At 47.7% G+C, this 19,261-nt stretch overlaps 1 protein-coding gene across 4 annotated transcripts in view; it reads right to left on the bottom strand.

Annotated features, from left to right (window-relative positions):
- abcd3a (ATP-binding cassette, sub-family D (ALD), member 3a) overlaps positions 1 to 18,872 on the bottom strand; it is a 49,420-nt gene extending 30,548 nt beyond the window's left edge. For 2 of the 4 annotated variants that reach the window (XM_080515297.1, XM_080515299.1), the window contains exons 1-10: positions 18,732 to 18,872; positions 15,557 to 15,587; positions 15,376 to 15,474; positions 12,671 to 12,759; positions 11,187 to 11,256; positions 10,410 to 10,507; positions 10,209 to 10,332; positions 3,214 to 3,270; positions 2,981 to 3,123; positions 2,839 to 2,908 (exon numbers count right to left, since the gene is read on the bottom strand). In XM_080515297.1, coding sequence (XP_080371423.1) covers positions 2,839 to 2,908; positions 2,981 to 3,123; positions 3,214 to 3,270; positions 10,209 to 10,332; positions 10,410 to 10,507; positions 11,187 to 11,256; positions 12,671 to 12,759; positions 15,376 to 15,474; positions 15,557 to 15,587; positions 18,732 to 18,841 — 891 coding nt within the window. In that variant the 5' untranslated portion in view covers positions 18,842 to 18,872. Of the gene's footprint in view, positions 1 to 2,838; positions 2,909 to 2,980; positions 3,124 to 3,213; positions 3,271 to 10,208; positions 10,333 to 10,409; positions 10,508 to 11,186; positions 11,257 to 11,808; positions 11,879 to 12,464; positions 12,612 to 12,670; positions 12,760 to 15,375; positions 15,475 to 15,556; positions 15,588 to 18,731 lie in introns of those variants that run through there. The other 2 variants (XM_080515298.1, XM_080515300.1) reach the window with 2 other exon arrangements.
- Positions 18,873 to 19,261: the final 389 nt, after the last annotated feature.

Raw genomic sequence — 19,261 nt, 5'->3', positions numbered from 1 at the left:
CCCAATAGAAAGGACAGTATTACCACCCCACCCCAATAGAAAGGACAGTATTACCACCCCCCCAACAGAAAGGACAGTATTACCACCCCACCCCAATAGAAAGGACAGTATTACCACCCCACCCCAATAGAAAGGACAGTATTACCACCCCCCCCAATAGAAAGGACAGTATTACCACCCCACCCCAATAGAAAGGACAGTATTACCACCCCACCCCAATAGAAAGGACAGTATTACCACCCCACCAACAGAAAGGACAGTATTACCACCCCACCCCAATAGAAAGGACAGTATTACCACCCCACCCCAATAGAAAGGACAGTATTACCACCCCACCCCAACAGAAAGTACAGTATTACCACCCCACCCCAATAGAAAGGACAGTATTACCACCCCACCCCAATAGAAAGGACAGTATTACCACCCCCCCAACAGAAAGGACAGTATTACCACCCCACCCCAATAGAAAGGACAGTATTACCACCCCCCAACAGAAAGGACAGTATTACCACCCCACCCCAATAGAAAGGACAGTATTACCACCCCCCAACAGAAAGGACAGTATTACCACCCCACCCCAATAGAAAGTACAGTACTACCACCCCACCCCAATAGAAAGGACAGTATTACCACCCCCCAACAGAAAGGACAGTATTACCACCCCACCCCAATAGAAAGGACAGTATTACCACCCCACCCCAATAGAAAGGACAGTATTACCACCCCACCCCAACAGAAAGGACAGTATTACCACCCCACCCCAATAGAAAGGACAGTATTACCACCCCACCAACAGAAAGTACAGTATTACCACCCCACCAACAGAAAGGACAGTATTACCACCCCACCAACAGAAAGTACAGTATTACCACCCCACCAACAGAAAGGACAGTATTACCACCCCACCCCAATAGAAAGGACAGTATTACCACCCCCCCAACAGAAAGGACAGTATTACCACCCCACCCCAATAGAAAGAACAGTATTACCACCCCACCCCAATAGAAAGAACAGTATTACCACCCCACCCCAATAGAAAGGACAGTATTACCACCCCACCCCAATAGAAAGAACAGTATTACCACCCCACCCCAATAGAAAGGACAGAATTACCACCCCACCCCAATAGAAAGGACAGTATTACCACCCCACCCCAATAGAAAGGACAGTATTACCACCCCACCCCAATAGAAAGAACAGTATTACCACCCCACCCCAATAGAAAGGACAGTATTACCACCCCACCCCAACAGAAAGTACAGTATTACCACCCCACCCCAATAGAAAGGACAGTATTACCACCCCACCCCAATAGAAAGGACAGTATTACCACCCCCCCAACAGAAAGGACAGTATTACCACCCCACCCCAATAGAAAGGACAGTATTACCACCCCCCAACAGAAAGGACAGTATTACCACCCCACCCCAATAGAAAGGACAGTATTACCACCCCCCAACAGAAAGGACAGTATTACCACCCCACCCCAATAGAAAGGACAGTATTACCACCCCCCAACAGAAAGGACAGTATTACCACCCCACCCCAATAGAAAGGACAGTATTACCACCCCACCCCAATAGAAAGGACAGTATTACCACCCCACCCCAATAGAAAGGACAGTATTACCACCCCACCCCAATAGAAGGGACAGTATTACCACCCCACCCCAATAGAAAGGACAGTATTACCACCCCACCCCAATAGAAAGGACAGTATTACCACCCCACCCCAATAGAAAGGACAGTATTACCACCCCACCCCAATAGAAAGGACAGTATTACCACCCCACCCCAATAGAAAGGACAGTATTACCACCCCACCCCAATAGAAAGGACAGTATTACCACCCCACCCCAACAGAAAGTACAGTATTACCACCCCACCCCAATAGAAAGGACAGTACTACCACCCCCAACAGAAAGTACAGTATTACCACCCCACCCCAATAGAAAGTACAGTATTACCACCCCCCAACAGAAAGTACAGTATTACCACCCCACCCCAACAGAAAGTACAGTATTACCACCCCACCCCAATAGAAAGGACAGTATTACCACCCCACCCCCCATCAGAAAGGACAGTACTACCACCCCCCAACAGAAAGGACAGTATTACCACCCCACCCCAATAGAAAGGACAGTACTACCACCCCCCCAACAGAAAGGACAGTATTACCACCCCACCCCAATAGAAAGGACAGTATTACCACCCCACCCCAATAGAAAGGACAGTATTACCACCCCACCCCAATAGAAAGGACAGTATTACCACCCCACCCCAATAGAAAGGACAGTATTACCACCCCACCCCAATAGAAAGGACAGTATTACCACCCCACCCCAATAGAAAGGACAGTATTACCACCCCACCCCAACAGAAAGGACAGTATTACCACCCCACCCCAATAGAAAGGACAGTATTACCACCCCACCCCAACAGAAAGGACAGTATTACCACCCCACCCCAATAGAAAGGACAGTAATACCACCCCACCCCAATAGAAAGGACAGTATTACCACCCCCCCAACAGAAAGGACAGTATTACCACCCCCCAACAGAAAGTACAGTATTAACACCCCCCCAATAGAAAGTACAGTATTAACACCCCACCCCAATAGAAAGGACAGTATTTACACCCCCCCAATAGAAAGTACAGTATTAACACCCCACCCCAATAGAAAGGACAGTATTTACACCCCCCCCCCCCCCCCCCCCCCCCATCATAGGAAGCCTTGTTTAAAACTGACTCCACATTGAGAAGACTCTTAATATTAATTTAACATGTGAAGTGTCAGTGTTCAGATGTGGGTGAACTGTGGTGCGTTCAGGGACCCACCAGCCTCTTGAACGTAGCGTGAATAGTCTGTTTCTCCCTCTGGTTGCCGTTGTAGAAGGCGATTTCCTCGCTGCAGAGGAAGCACAGGTCAGAGTTTTCAGAGCTGCAGACAGACGGACGTCGGGGTCTCTGCTGAGCTCACCTGTTGGTGATGAGGCGAGAGTTGACGTAGCGGTACTCTCCCTCGTAGCGCTGCTCAGTGACCGTCATCCTACCGATAGGCCGCCTCAGCCTGGTCAGGAACAGACCCGAGATCAGCAGGTAGGTCATCATGGTGGCTGGGCCCTGATTGAAGGACAGAAGGTGGGCACGGGTCCAGAAACAGTCCAGGGATCCTTCCAGGACAGCCGGAGAGCTTTGCGAGGAGAGACTCACCTGAGCGCCTATAGCACTGGTCAGCTTGAAGATGTAGAGGCCGATGTCCAGCAGAGGCTGCAGACAGACAAAGAGATACAGCAGAGACACTTTCATTGGTCATTACAGCAGATCATCAACAACAACTGACTGCTTTCTGTCTGTCATTTGGACTGAAGACAGTTTTCGTCTTTATTGACTTTAGACAACATGAGGGGAGCTTCTGGGAATGTCAAACATGCAAATCAACCGTCTTCCAGCACAGTGAGCTGGAATTCTACACGTCTTCACATTTGTTGGTTATCAAATGTGATTTGACCAAAGTTTGAGCCACAAATGAAGACAAAGCCAATGTGCTTCAACCAAACATGGAGACTAAACCCAGCTCAGAGATTAACCAGTCCAGTGACTAAACCCAGCTCAGATAGTAACCAGTCCAGAGACTAAACCCAGCTCAGAGATTAACCAGTCCAGAGACTAAACCCAGCTCAGAGATTAACCAGTCCAGAGACTAAACCCAGCTCTGATAGTAACCAGTCCAGAGACTAAACCCAGCTCAGAGATTAACCACTCCAGAGACTAAACCCAGCTCAGAGATTAACCAGTCCAGAGACTAAACCCAGCTCAGAGATTAACCAGTCCAGAGACTAAACCCAGCTCAGAGATTAACCAGTCCAGAGACTAAACCCAGCTCAGATAGTAACTAGTCAGACTAAACCCAGCTCAGAGATTAACCAGTCCAGAGACTAAACCCAGCTCAGATAGTAACCAGTCCAGAGACTAAACCCAGCTCAGATAGTAACCAGTCCAGAGACTAAACCCAGCTCTGATAGTAACCAGTCCAGAGACTAAACCCAGCTCAGAGATTAACCAGTCCAGAGACTAAACCCAGCTAAGATAGTAACCAGTCCAGAGACTAAACCCAGCTCTGATAGTAACCAGTCCAGAGACTAAACCCAGCTCAGATAGTAACCAGTCCAGAGACTAAACCCAGCTCTGATAGTAACCAGTCCAGAGACTAAACCCAGCTCAGAGATTAACCAGTCCAGAGACTAAACCCAGCTCAGAGATTAACCAGTCCAGAGACTAAACCCAGCTCTGATAGTAACCAGTCCAGAGACTAAACCCAGCTCAGAGATTAACCACTCCAGAGACTAAACCCAGCTCAGAGATTAACCAGTCCAGAGACTAAACCCAGCTCAGAGATTAACCAGTCCAGAGACTAAACCCAGCTCAGAGATTAACCAGTCCAGAGACTAAACCCAGCTCAGATAGTAACTAGTCAGACTAAACCCAGCTCAGAGATTAACCAGTCCAGAGACTAAACCCAGCTCAGATAGTAACCAGTCCAGAGACTAAACCCAGCTCAGATAGTAACCAGTCCAGAGACTAAACCCAGCTCTGATAGTAACCAGTCCAGAGACTAAACCCAGCTCAGAGATTAACCAGTCCAGAGACTAAACCCAGCTAAGATAGTAACCAGTCCAGAGACTAAACCCAGCTCTGATAGTAACCAGTCCAGAGACTAAACCCAGCTCAGATAGTAACCAGTCCAGAGACTAAACCCAGCTCTGATAGTAACCAGTCCAGAGACTAAACCCAGCTCAGAGATTAACCAGTCCAGAGACTAAACCCAGCTCAGAGATTAACCAGTCCAGAGACTAAACCCAGCTCTGATAGTAACCAGTCCAGAGACTAAACCCAGCTCAGAGATTAACCAGTCCAGAGACTAAACCCAGCTCTGATAGTAACCAGTCCAGAGACTAAACCCAGCTCAGAGATTAACCACTCCAGAGACTAAACCCAGCTCAGAGATTAACCAGTCCAGAGACTAAACCCAGCTCAGAGATTAACCAGTCCAGAGACTAAACCCAGCTCAGATAGTAACCAGTCCAGAGACTAAACCCAGCTCAGAGAGTAACCAGTCCAGAGACTAAACCCAGCTCAGAGATTAACCAGTCCAGAGACTAAACCCAGCTCAGAGATTAACCAGTCCAGAGACTAAACCCAGCTCAGAGATTAACCAGTCCAGAGACTAAACCCAGCTCAGAGATTAACCAGTCCAGAGACTAAACCCAGCTCAGATAGTAACCAGTCCAGAGACTAAACCCAGCTCAGAGATTAACCAGTCCAGAGACTAAACCCAGCTCAGAGATTAACCAGTCCAGAGACTAAACCCAGCTCAGAGATTAACCAGTCCAGAGACTAAACCCAGCTAAGATAGTAACCAGTCCAGAGACTAAACCCAGCTCTGATAGTAACCAGTCCAGAGACTAAACCCAGCTCAGATAGTAACCAGTCCAGAGACTAAACCCAGCTCTGATAGTAACCAGTCCAGAGACTAAACCCAGCTCAGAGATTAACCAGTCCAGAGACTAAACCCAGCTCAGAGATTAACCAGTCCAGAGACTAAACCCAGCTCTGATAGTAACCAGTCCAGAGACTAAACCCAGCTCAGAGATTAACCAGTCCAGAGACTAAACCCAGCTCTGATAGTAACCAGTCCAGAGACTAAACCCAGCTCAGAGATTAACCAGTCCAGAGACTAAACCCAGCTCAGAGATTAACCAGTCCAGAGACTAAACCCAGCTCAGAGATTAACCAGTCCAGAGACTAAACCCAGCTCAGATAGTAACCAGTCCAGAGACTAAACCCAGCTCAGAGAGTAACCAGTCCAGAGACTAAACCCAGCTCAGAGATTAACCAGTCCAGAGACTAAACCCAGCTCAGAGATTAACCAGTCCAGAGACTAAACCCAGCTCAGAGATTAACCAGTCCAGAGACTAAACCCAGCTCAGAGATTAACCAGTCCAGAGACTAAACCCAGCTCAGATAGTAACCAGTCCAGAGACTAAACCCAGCTCAGAGATTAACCAGTCCAGAGACTAAACCCAGCTCAGAGATTAACCAGTCCAGAGACTAAACCCAGCTCAGAGATTAACCAGTCCAGAGACTAAACCCAGCTCAGAGATTAACCAGTCCAGAGACTAAACCCAGCTCAGAGATTAACCAGTCCAGAGACTAAACCCAGCTCTGATAGTAACCAGTCCAGAGACTAAACCCAGCTCAGAGATTAACCACTCCAGAGACTAAACCCAGCTCAGAGATTAACCAGTCCAGAGACTAAACCCAGCTCAGAGATTAACCAGTCCAGAGACTAAACCCAGCTCAGAGATTAACCAGTCCAGAGACTAAACCCAGCTCAGATAGTAACTAGTCAGACTAAACCCAGCTCAGAGATTAACCAGTCCAGAGACTAAACCCAGCTCAGATAGTAACCAGTCCAGAGACTAAACCCAGCTCAGATAGTAACCAGTCCAGAGACTAAACCCAGCTCTGATAGTAACCAGTCCAGAGACTAAACCCAGCTCAGAGATTAACCAGTCCAGAGACTAAACCCAGCTAAGATAGTAACCAGTCCAGAGACTAAACCCAGCTCTGATAGTAACCAGTCCAGAGACTAAACCCAGCTCAGATAGTAACCAGTCCAGAGACTAAACCCAGCTCTGATAGTAACCAGTCCAGAGACTAAACCCAGCTCAGAGATTAACCAGTCCAGAGACTAAACCCAGCTCAGAGATTAACCAGTCCAGAGACTAAACCCAGCTCTGATAGTAACCAGTCCAGAGACTAAACCCAGCTCAGAGATTAACCAGTCCAGAGACTAAACCCAGCTCTGATAGTAACCAGTCCAGAGACTAAACCCAGCTCAGAGATTAACCACTCCAGAGACTAAACCCAGCTCAGAGATTAACCAGTCCAGAGACTAAACCCAGCTCAGAGATTAACCAGTCCAGAGACTAAACCCAGCTCAGAGAGTAACCAGTCCAGAGACTAAACCCAGCTCAGAGATTAACCAGTCCAGAGACTAAACCCAGCTCAGAGATTAACCAGTCCAGAGACTAAACCCAGCTCAGAGATTAACCAGTCCAGAGACTAAACCCAGCTCAGAGATTAACCAGTCCAGAGACTAAACCCAGCTCAGAGATTAACCAGTCCAGAGACTAAACCCAGCTCAGAGATTAACCAGTCCAGAGACTAAACCCAGCTCAGAGATTAACCAGTCCAGAGACTAAACCCAGCTCAGAGATTAACCAGTCCAGAGACTAAACCCAGCTCAGAGATTAACCAGTCCAGAGACTAAACCCAGCTAAGATAGTAACCAGTCCAGAGACTAAACCCAGCTCTGATAGTAACCAGTCCAGAGACTAAACCCAGCTCAGATAGTAACCAGTCCAGAGACTAAACCCAGCTCTGATAGTAACCAGTCCAGAGACTAAACCCAGCTCAGAGATTAACCAGTCCAGAGACTAAACCCAGCTCAGAGATTAACCAGTCCAGAGACTAAACCCAGCTCTGATAGTAACCAGTCCAGAGACTAAACCCAGCTCAGAGATTAACCAGTCCAGAGACTAAACCCAGCTCTGATAGTAACCAGTCCAGAGACTAAACCCAGCTCAGAGATTAACCAGTCCAGAGACTAAACCCAGCTCAGAGATTAACCAGTCCAGAGACTAAACCCAGCTCAGAGATTAACCAGTCCAGAGACTAAACCCAGCTCAGATAGTAACCAGTCCAGAGACTAAACCCAGCTCAGAGATTAACCAGTCCAGAGACTAAACCCAGCTCAGAGATTAACCAGTCCAGAGACTAAACCCAGCTCAGAGATTAACCAGTCCAGAGACTAAACCCAGCTCAGAGATTAACCAGTCCAGAGACTAAACCCAGCTCAGATAGTAACCAGTCCAGAGACTAAACCCAGCTCAGAGATTAACCAGTCCAGAGACTAAACCCAGCTCAGAGATTAACCAGTCCAGAGACTAAACCCAGCTCAGAGATTAACCAGTCCAGAGACTAAACCCAGCTCAGAGATTAACCAGTCCAGAGACTAAACCCAGCTCAGAGATTAACCAGTCCAGAGACTAAACCCAGCTCTGATAGTAACCAGTCCAGAGACTAAACCCAGCTCAGAGATTAACCACTCCAGAGACTAAACCCAGCTCAGAGATTAACCAGTCCAGAGACTAAACCCAGCTCAGAGATTAACCAGTCCAGAGACTAAACCCAGCTCAGAGATTAACCAGTCCAGAGACTAAACCCAGCTCAGATAGTAACTAGTCAGACTAAACCCAGCTCAGAGATTAACCAGTCCAGAGACTAAACCCAGCTCAGATAGTAACCAGTCCAGAGACTAAACCCAGCTCAGATAGTAACCAGTCCAGAGACTAAACCCAGCTCTGATAGTAACCAGTCCAGAGACTAAACCCAGCTCAGAGATTAACCAGTCCAGAGACTAAACCCAGCTAAGATAGTAACCAGTCCAGAGACTAAACCCAGCTCTGATAGTAACCAGTCCAGAGACTAAACCCAGCTCAGATAGTAACCAGTCCAGAGACTAAACCCAGCTCTGATAGTAACCAGTCCAGAGACTAAACCCAGCTCAGAGATTAACCAGTCCAGAGACTAAACCCAGCTCAGAGATTAACCAGTCCAGAGACTAAACCCAGCTCTGATAGTAACCAGTCCAGAGACTAAACCCAGCTCTGATAGTAACCAGTCCAGAGACTAAACCCAGCTCTGATAGTAACCAGTCCAGAGACTAAACCCAGCTCTGATAGTAACCACTCCAGAGACTAAACCCAGCTCAGAGATTAACCAGTCCAGAGACTAAACCCAGCTCAGAGATTAACCAGTCCAGAGACTAAACCCAGCTCAGATAGTAACCAGTCCAGAGACTAAACCCAGCTCAGAGAGTAACCAGTCCAGAGACTAAACCCAGCTCAGAGATTAACCAGTCCAGAGACTAAACCCAGCTCAGAGATTAACCAGTCCAGAGACTAAACCCAGCTCAGAGATTAACCAGTCCAGAGACTAAACCCAGCTCAGAGATTAACCAGTCCAGAGACTAAACCCAGCTCAGATAGTAACCAGTCCAGAGACTAAACCCAGCTCAGATAGTAACCAGTCCAGAGACTAAACCCAGCTCAGAGATTAACCAGTCCAGAGACTAAACCCAGCTCAGATAGTAACCAGTCCAGAGACTAAACCCAGCTCAGAGATTAACCAGTCCAGAGACTAAACCCAGCTAAGATAGTAACCAGTCCAGAGACTAAACCCAGCTCTGATAGTAACCAGTCCAGAGACTAAACCCAGCTCAGATAGTAACCAGTCCAGAGACTAAACCCAGCTCTGATAGTAACCAGTCCAGAGACTAAACCCAGCTCAGAGATTAACCAGTCCAGAGACTAAACCCAGCTCAGAGATTAACCAGTCCAGAGACTAAACCCAGCTCTGATAGTAACCAGTCCAGAGACTAAACCCAGCTCAGAGATTAACCAGTCCAGAGACTAAACCCAGCTCTGATAGTAACCAGTCCAGAGACTAAACCCAGCTCAGAGATTAACCAGTCCAGAGACTAAACCCAGCTCAGAGATTAACCAGTCCAGAGACTAAACCCAGCTCAGAGATTAACCAGTCCAGAGACTAAACCCAGCTCAGATAGTAACCAGTCCAGAGACTAAACCCAGCTCAGAGAGTAACCAGTCCAGAGACTAAACCCAGCTCAGAGATTAACCAGTCCAGAGACTAAACCCAGCTCAGAGATTAACCAGTCCAGAGACTAAACCCAGCTCAGAGATTAACCAGTCCAGAGACTAAACCCAGCTCAGAGATTAACCAGTCCAGAGACTAAACCCAGCTCAGAGATTAACCAGTCCAGAGACTAAACCCAGCTCAGATAGTAACCAGTCCAGAGACTAAACCCAGCTCAGAGATTAACCAGTCCAGAGACTAAACCCAGCTCAGAGATTAACCAGTCCAGAGACTAAACCCAGCTCAGAGATTAACCAGTCCAGAGACTAAACCCAGCTCAGAGATTAACCAGTCCAGAGACTAAACCCAGCTCAGATAGTAACCAGTCCAGAGACTAAACCCAGCTCAGAGATTAACCAGTCCAGAGACTAAACCCAGCTCAGACATCAAGCACCAGCCCTCCTGGGTGTACTGAGTACTGTTACCTTGCTGATGTTGGAGTAAAGGTCCACAACACTATTACAGAATTTCTCCACGTCCTGAGTCAGCAGCTGGTCTGCGTTGGCTATCCGGTTGTCCAGGTTTCCCATTTTGTAGTAGGTGTAACCTCTAGAATGAGAAAGGCACGAGTATTGATGGTGCAGTGGACTGGAGCAGGAGGATGGATGGAGTAGGAGGAGCCTTACTGCAGGTACTGGTCATAGAGACTCTTGGTCAGCTTCGTGCGGAAGCGCAGCTTCAGCTCGTTGAGGCCAAACTTCAGGAAGTTGTTGATCAAGGCAATCTGGAAAGAGGACAAACATGACCTGTGAGCTTCAGCGGCGGGCCAGAGGGGAAATATCCCCAGGGCACAGAGAACAGGACAGGAAATGGAGGGAGGAGCTCAGAGGAGCATGCAGAGGCGGCCATGCAGACGTTGAGCAGGATGCTGCAGGAATGAGGAGGATTCGTCTGGACTCAGAGCTGCTGCTCTGACGTGTGGAGCTCTTTAACATTCTACTGCCAGCTTTGATACTTTAGCTGCAGCTTCAGACGGGGGTTCGTAGTGGTGAAGGTCTCAGTTCAACATTGCTCCTTAAATTCTACTTCCTGAACTGAGAGACCTGAGAAAAAGTCCTCCTGAATTGAATTGTTGGGGTCATGATGCCTCACGTCCCTTCTCATTACTACAGCACTCCTTCAGAGGACAAATGGCTGCTATTGCTTACAGAAAATCCAGCAGAGCAGTGAGAAAAGCTTGAACTGCTTGGTGTGTCAGGGAGGCATGCAGTTATGGATTAGTGAAGAACGATAATCAGGCTTCGGGTTAATGCGGCTGATCAATGAGTGAGAAGACAGAAAACACACAGATGAACCAGTGTTTTCCATATCAGGGCTGTCCTTCACTTCAGCACTGCGGGACGGAGCTCTTGACGGCACGACATTAACTAGGACTATGGAGGGGAGACGTCACACACACTTACAAGAGGCATGAATTTGGCAAAGCTGAACAAGCAGATCTTGAAATCTCTGGTTGAGCGACCGATAATTGCACTGCGAACCACAACATGCAGAGAGGGACATGGTCAGTGATACAGGGGGCAAAGGTCCGTTTCCCTGATATGAAACAGATGGGCACTGTGAAGACCTGAGATATCCACAATCTCTGCACTGCATGCTGGAGACACTCTCCCCAGTGGGGGACTGTGCCATCCAGTGGGGGACGGTCGGGCGGGGACGGATGCCCCAGTGGATTCCTCCAGCAGGGCATCAGTTTGTGAACTTTGACTTCTGATGCATGGCTGGTGACCCATTTTGTCCAGGTTTGACGGAGGTGGTCATTTATCTGTTCACTGGTGGGGACGTTATGGTGAAGGTGCTGCTCTAACTGGACAGAGTGTCCAGGCACAACATGTGTCCATGCTGAGACAGGTGCAGAGACTGAAGGATATTTCAGGTGAGGGAGTTTTCCCAATGAATAACAGCTGACAAACATCACATCTGCATGTTATAAAATGAAAGAAAATGCAGTGAAACACCAAACACAAACTCTAAGGCATTAAGAACACACAGTTAGTACTTTGTCACTACGAAGACGTGAGTTACCCCAGGTATGACTGATATGTAGGAACAAAAGTGCTTCTTGAATAGAGTGATGTCTCTGTTTATAATGCCGCTGTGGAGAGTCAGAGTAAAGGCATCAGAAAACACAAGACTCCACTTCAACCACCAAACAGCTCAACATCTCCAAAGTATATCCTGAAAAGTAAATTTAATACTCCAAGTACACAATCGGTCATGATCATCCTGAAAGTGAAACAAAGGTTATTCCACAAGCTTCAGTAGCAACACAAACAGCCTCGTCTTCTTCGGCACAGAGCGGCTGGACACCAGCCTCTGGACGGCGAGCAGCTCTGGATGTGGGAATGTGTTTCTCTTCCACTTCCTCCTTGTTCTGCTTCCAGAACACCGTCACTTTGATCAGTGACAACGGTTTCTAAGACCAGGTTGTTCAGCCTTCACTCACTGAGGAGGCTGCTTCTGGAAAATACAGGACCTCGTTCAGCAGCAGGTTAGGCTACATTCTGAGACACACAGTACTTTGATGGCAACGCACTCCTCAGCCGTCAAACCATTTCAGGATGAAAAGAAACATTTGAATGTACTAAATATTTCTGGATCAGATCTACATGCCTAGAGTTTGTAAATTACCAGACCAGATGAAAATGTTTGGATACTGATTGTCATCAAAGTGAATGTACTGGAGGAGAAGGTCCTCATCCAACATGGCCGCCGCACAGAGCACTGCAGCAGGCAGTGGCTCCGGGTGCCTTGGGGCCCGAGAGGAGGGCCGAAGTGAAGATCAGCTGGAGGACCAGACCGTGTGGCGTTACAGCGCCCCCCCTGGAGGATGGCGGCAACACGCACAAACGTCACATGCAGGACAGAGAGGGGGAACCAGGCTGACCTCTCGATCATGGTGCCGTTCTGGATCATCCACACATCACAGTAGGTCCGGGCAACCAGCATGGCGGCGATCAGCAGCAGGTAGCCGGTCTGTGGATACAAACCCAGGGTTAGTGGAGGACCAGCATCCTCACCACCGCAGGTCTCTACTGATACATAAACCTGAAGGACCATCATCCTCACCGCCGCAGGTCTCTACTGATACATAAACCTGAAGGACCATCATCCTCGCCGCCGCAGGTCTCTACTGATACATAAACCTGAAGGACCAGCATCCTCACCGCCGCAGGTCTCTACTGATACATAAACCTGAAGGACCATCATCCTCACCGCCGCAGGTCTCTACTGATACATAAACCTGAAGGACCATCATCCTCACCGCCGCAGGTCTCTACTGATACATAAACCTGAAGGACCATCATCCTCACCGCCGCAGGTCTCTACTGATACATAAACCTGAAGGACCATCATCCTCACCGCCGCAGGTCTCTACTGATACATAAACCTGAAGGACCATCATCCTCACCCCCGCAGGTCTCTACTGATGCATAAACCTGAAGGACCATCATCCTCACCGCCGCAGGTCTCTACTGATACATAAACCTGAAGGACCATCATCCTCACCGCCGCAGGTCTCTACTGATACATAAACCTGAAGGACCAGCATCCTCACCGCCGCAGGTCTCTACTGATACATAAACCTGAAGGACCATCATCCTCACCGCCGCAGGTCTCTACTGATACATAAACCTGAAGGACCATCATCCTCACCGCCGCAGGTCTCTACTGATACATAAACCTGAAGGACCATCATCCTCACCGCCGCAGGTCTCTACTGATACATAAACCTGAAGGACCATCATCCTCACCCCCGCAGGTCTCTACTGATACATAAACCTGAAGGACCATCATCCTCACCGCCGCAGGTCTCTACTGATACATAAACCTGAAGGACCATCATCCTAAACGCCGCAGGTCTCTACTGATACATAAACCTGAAGGACCATCATCCTCACCGCCGCAGGTCTCTACTGATACATAAACCTGAAGGACCATCATCCTCACCGCCGCAGGTCTCTACTGATACATAAACCTGAAGGACCATCATCCTCACCGCCGCAGGTCTCTACTGATACATAAACCTGAAGGACCATCATCCTCACCGCCGCAGGTCTCTACTGATACATAAACCTGAAGGACCATCATCCTCACCCCCGCAGGTCTCTACTGATACATAAACCTGAAGGACCATCATCCTCACCGCCGCAGGTCTCTACTGATACATAAACCTGAAGGACCATCATCCTAAACGCCGCAGGTCTCTACTGATACATAAACCTGAAGGACCATCATCCTCACCGCCGCAGGTCTCTACTGATACATAAACCTGAAGGACCATCATCCTCACCGCCGCAGGTCTCTACTGATACATAAACCTGAAGGACCATCATCCTCACCCCCGCAGGTCTCTACTGATACATAAACCTGAAGGACCAGCATCCTCACCGCCGCAGGTCTCTACTGATACATAAACCTGAAGGACCAGCATCCTCACCGCCGCAGGTCTCTACTGATACATAAACCTGAAGGACCATCATCCTCACCGCCGCAGGTCTCTACTGATACATAAACCTGAAGGACCATCATCCTCACCGCCGCAGGTCTCTACTGATACATAAACCTGAAGGACCATCATCCTCACCGCCGCAGGTCTCTACTGATACATAAACCTGAAGGACCATCATCCTCACCGCCGCAGGTCTCTACTGATACATAAACCTGAAGGACCATCATCCTCACCGCCGCAGGTCTCTACTGATACATAAACCTGAAGGACCATCATCCTCACCGCCGCAGGTCTCTACTGATACATAAACCTGAAGGACCATCATCCTCACCGCCGCAGGTCTCTACTGATACATAAACCTGAAGGACCATCATCCTCACCGCCGCAGGTCTCTACTGATACATAAACCTGAAGGACCATCATCCTCACCGCCGCAGGTCTCTACTGATACATAAACCTGAAGGACCATCATCCTCACCGCCGCAGGTCTCTACTGATACATAAACCTGAAGGACCATCATCCTCACCCCCGCAGGTCTCTACTGATACATAAACCTGAAGGACCATCATCCTCACCGCCGCAGGTCTCTACTGACACTCCAGCAGTGGTTTATGATGCTTCAATCACTCAGAAACACTGAACACCGCAACACAGTGAGAGTTTCATCAGGAGGCCACACCCCTTTAGAAGTATTCCTCCTCCACCCCCACCACCCAAAGAGCTAATACTTCTCCTCCACCTCCACCCAAAGAGCTACTGCTCCTCGACCTCCAGCCATCTGCTCCACCCACACGGAGCAACTCTTCAACCAGCTCTACACACATGGAGCAACTCATCACCCTGCTCCACCCACTTGGGGCACCACCATATTTCCCAGAGTGCAGTGCAACCGCTAAATCTTGGGCTCAGCGACATTGGAGGAGAATAAAACCAGCCTTTGGTAGAAGTGATCTTAATTTATCTGCTGTGTTTTTACATTTCTCAATTTTGCTGGTTCACACCTAGAAAACATTTCTGTGTGTGTGTGTGTGTGTGTGTGTGTGTGTGTGTGTGTGTGTGTGTGTGTGTGTGTGTGTGTGTGTGTGTGTGTGTGTGTGTGTGTGTGTGTGTGTGTGTGTGTGTGTGTGTGTGTGTGTACCTCCATGCAGAAGACTTGGGGTACCAGGACTCTCAGGATCTGCAGGATGCGGCCGAGGAAGACGGTGTCCACCGCTGCTTTGTCTTTCCTTCCATCTTTCTACAAAGCAGAGGACAGGGTAATGTCAAAACATCCACTGGGGGGAGGGCTGCCTAACATGAAGACAATAAATTGGACATACCTCTGAGGTCAACACCAGGTCTCCTTTCCCACTGAAATGCACAACAACAGGTTTGAGGACAGAAACTGCTTCAACAGTCCAAATGGATAGGAACTTGAAGAATAATTAGGATTCATTTGTTTCTTTTATTCCACAGATTGGATGAATCCAAAAGCAGAAATGTGACGTCGGTTACTCTTTAAATGGCGTTTAAGATCCATTAGCTTCAGCTGCGCTTTCACAGCGTTTCAAGGGGAAAACACATTGTTTTGAGTTTCTTTCAGAAAAGTTTCATGTTTACACTCCAATGTTCTGAAAACAACATCCGTTTCCATGGAAATGGAAGAAACTCTTAAAGTTATAATTTTCATGTTGGTTGATCTGTAACACATACGCACGCGCGCGCGCGCGCGCGCACGCACGCACGCACGCACGCACACACACACACACACACACACACACACACACACACACACACACACACACACACACACACACACACACACACACACACACACACACACACACACACACAGACACAGACACAGACACAGACACACACACACACACACACACACACACACACACACACACACACACACACACACACACACACACACACACACACACACACACACACACACACACACACACAATCTGGTGGAGTCATGACATCACAGAGAAAACTTTGCTCTGATTGGCTCTACTTAGCATGTGCAGATGACCTATCCACTACAGGTAGTAACCACTACAGGTAGTAACCACTACAGGTAGTATCCACTACAGGTAGTATCCACTACAGGTAGTATCCACTACAGGTAGTATCCACTACAGGTAGTATCCACTGCAGGTAGTATCCACTACAGGTAGTATCCACTACAGGTAGTAACCACTACAGGTAGTATCCACTACAGGTAGTATCCACTACAGGTAGTAACCACTACAGGTAGTAACCACTACAGGTAGTATCCACTACAGGTAGTATCCACTACAGGTAGTATCCACTACAGGTAGTAACCACTACAGGTAGTAACCACTACAGGTAGTAACCACTACAGGTAGTATCCACTACAGGTAGTATCCACTACAGGTAGTAACCACTACAGGTAGTATCCACTACAGGTAGTAACCACTACAGGTAGTAACCACTACAGGTAGTAACCACTACAGGTAGTATCCACTACAGGTAGTATCCACTACAGGTAGTATCCACTACAGGTAGTAACCATTACAGGTAGTATCCACTACAGGTAGTAACCACTACAGGTAGTAACCACTACAGGTAGTATCCACTACAGGTAGTAACCACTACAGGTAGTATCCACTACAGGTAGTATCCACTACAGGTAGTATCCACTACAGGTAGTAACCACTACAGGTAGTAACCACTACAGGTAGTAACCACTACAGGTAGTATCCACTACAGGTAGTAACCATTACAGGTAGTATCCACTACAGGTAGTATCCACTACAGGTAGTAACCACTACAGGTAGTAACCATTACAGGTAGTATCCACTGCAGGTAGTATCCACTACAGGTAGTATCCACTACAGGTAGTATCCACTACAGGTAGTATCCACTACAGGTAGTAACCACTACAGGTAGTATCCACTACAGGTAGTAACCACTACAGGTAGTATCCACTACAGGTAGTAACCACTACAGGTAGTATCCACTGCAGGTAGTATCCACTACAGGTAGTAACCATTACAGGTAGTATCCACTACAGGTAGTATCCACTACAGGTAGTAACCACTACAGGTAGTAACCACTACAGGTAGTAACCACTACAGGTAGTATCCACTACAGGTAGTAACCACTACAGGTAGTATCCACTACAGGTAGTAACCACTACAGGTAGTATCCACTACAGGTAGTAACCACTACAGGTAGTATCCACTACAGGTAGTAACCATTACAGGTAGTAACCACTACAGGTAGTATCCACTACAGGTAGTAACCACTACAGGTAGTAACCACTACAGGTAGTAACCACTACAGGTAGTAACCACTACAGGTAGTATCCACTACAGGTAGTAACCACTACAGGTAGTATCCACTACAGGTAGTAACCACTACAGGTAGTATCCACTACAGGTAGTATCCACTACAGGTAGTATCCACTACAGGTAGTATCCACTACAGGTAGTAACCACTACAGGTAGTAACCACTACAGGTAGTATCCACTACAGGTAGTAACCACTACAGGTAGTATCCACTGCAGGTAGTATCCACTACAGGTAGTAACCATTACAGGTAGTATCCACTACAGGTAGTATCCACTACAGGTAGTAACCACTACAGGTAGTAACCACTACAGGTAGTAACCACTACAGGTAGTATCCACTACAGGTAGTAACCACTACAGGTAGTATCCACTACAGGTAGTAACCACTACAGGTAGTATCCACTACAGGTAGTAACCACTACAGGTAGTATCCACTACAGGTAGTAACCATTACAGGTAGTAACCACTACAGGTAGTATCCACTACAGGTAGTAACCACTACAGGTAGTAACCACTACAGGTAGTAACCACTACAGGTAGTATCCACTACAGGTAGTAACCACTACAGGTAGTATCCACTACAGGTAGTAACCACTACAGGTAGTATCCACTACAGGTAGTAACCACTACAGGTAGTATCCACTACAGGTAGTAACCATTACAGGTAGTAACCACTACAGGTAGTATCCACTACAGGTAGTAACCATTACAGGTAGTAACCACTACAGGTAGTATCCACTACAGGTAGTAACCACTACAGGTAGTAACCACTACAGGTAGTATCCACTACAGGTAGTATCCACTCTCTGACAGAAGCTGTGGACATTCTTCTTACTTGTGCAACAACTTATCTTTGTGAGATTGGTCTCTGCTGTTACTGGACTGAACTGACGTAGTGAAGTACCAGTCCCAGCTAAACACTGAACTGAAGTACTGGTCAGACCAAATTAACCTACCCAGACTAAGTTAACCCGTCCAGACTCAGTTAACCCACCCAGACAAAGTTAACCGACCGAGACTCTGTTAACCAACCCAGATTCAGTTAACCTACCCAGAATAAGTTAACCTACCCAGACATATGTAAAGGTGAACTCTGGAAAATCTGCCACCTGTCAGAATGGACGGCTAACAGCTAACTAGCCTCCTGTCTCAAACGGTTTAAAAGCCGACCTCCTCCGGCTCTTACCTGCCCGGCTTGTTCCTCCGACAGCGGCTCTTCAGAAGGTAGAGAACCAGTAGAGCACCGCCCGCTATGGAGGAGTTTTTAGCTGTCAAGTATTTACTGAAAGTCGCCATGTTTCTGACACAACAACCAGTGCAGTGAGTGTGGGCCAGCGGCGGGTTATCTCCGGAGCATAGAGCTGCAAACATAGATCACGGACAATGCATAGAGCTATAAACATAGATCACTTGGGTTTAGCGTAGAGCTGTAAATCTATTTTACACAACTGGCTATAGAGCTGTAGGCATAGTTCACAGAGCTGAGCATAGAGCTGTAAACGTAGAGCGCTGAAATGGAGCATGGAGACGTAAACCAAGATCACAACACTTGCAGAGTATAGAGCTGTAAACATAAAACCCTTACCTGGTGCATAGATGTAAACACATGTTCCGGATCATAGATAAATAAAATTGATCCATGCTATAGCATAGGTAGAGCTATTGAACATAGAACACCAACGCAGCATAGAGATACAACAATAAATCACGACCCCG

The sequence above is a fragment of the Blennius ocellaris genome (genome assembly GCF_963422515.1).
Source record: "Blennius ocellaris genome assembly, chromosome: 19".
Lineage (NCBI taxonomy): Eukaryota > Metazoa > Chordata > Actinopteri > Blenniiformes > Blenniidae > Blennius > Blennius ocellaris.
The sequence above is the reverse complement of the archived record's forward strand: the minus strand, read 5'-3'. Positions and strand labels throughout refer to the sequence as shown.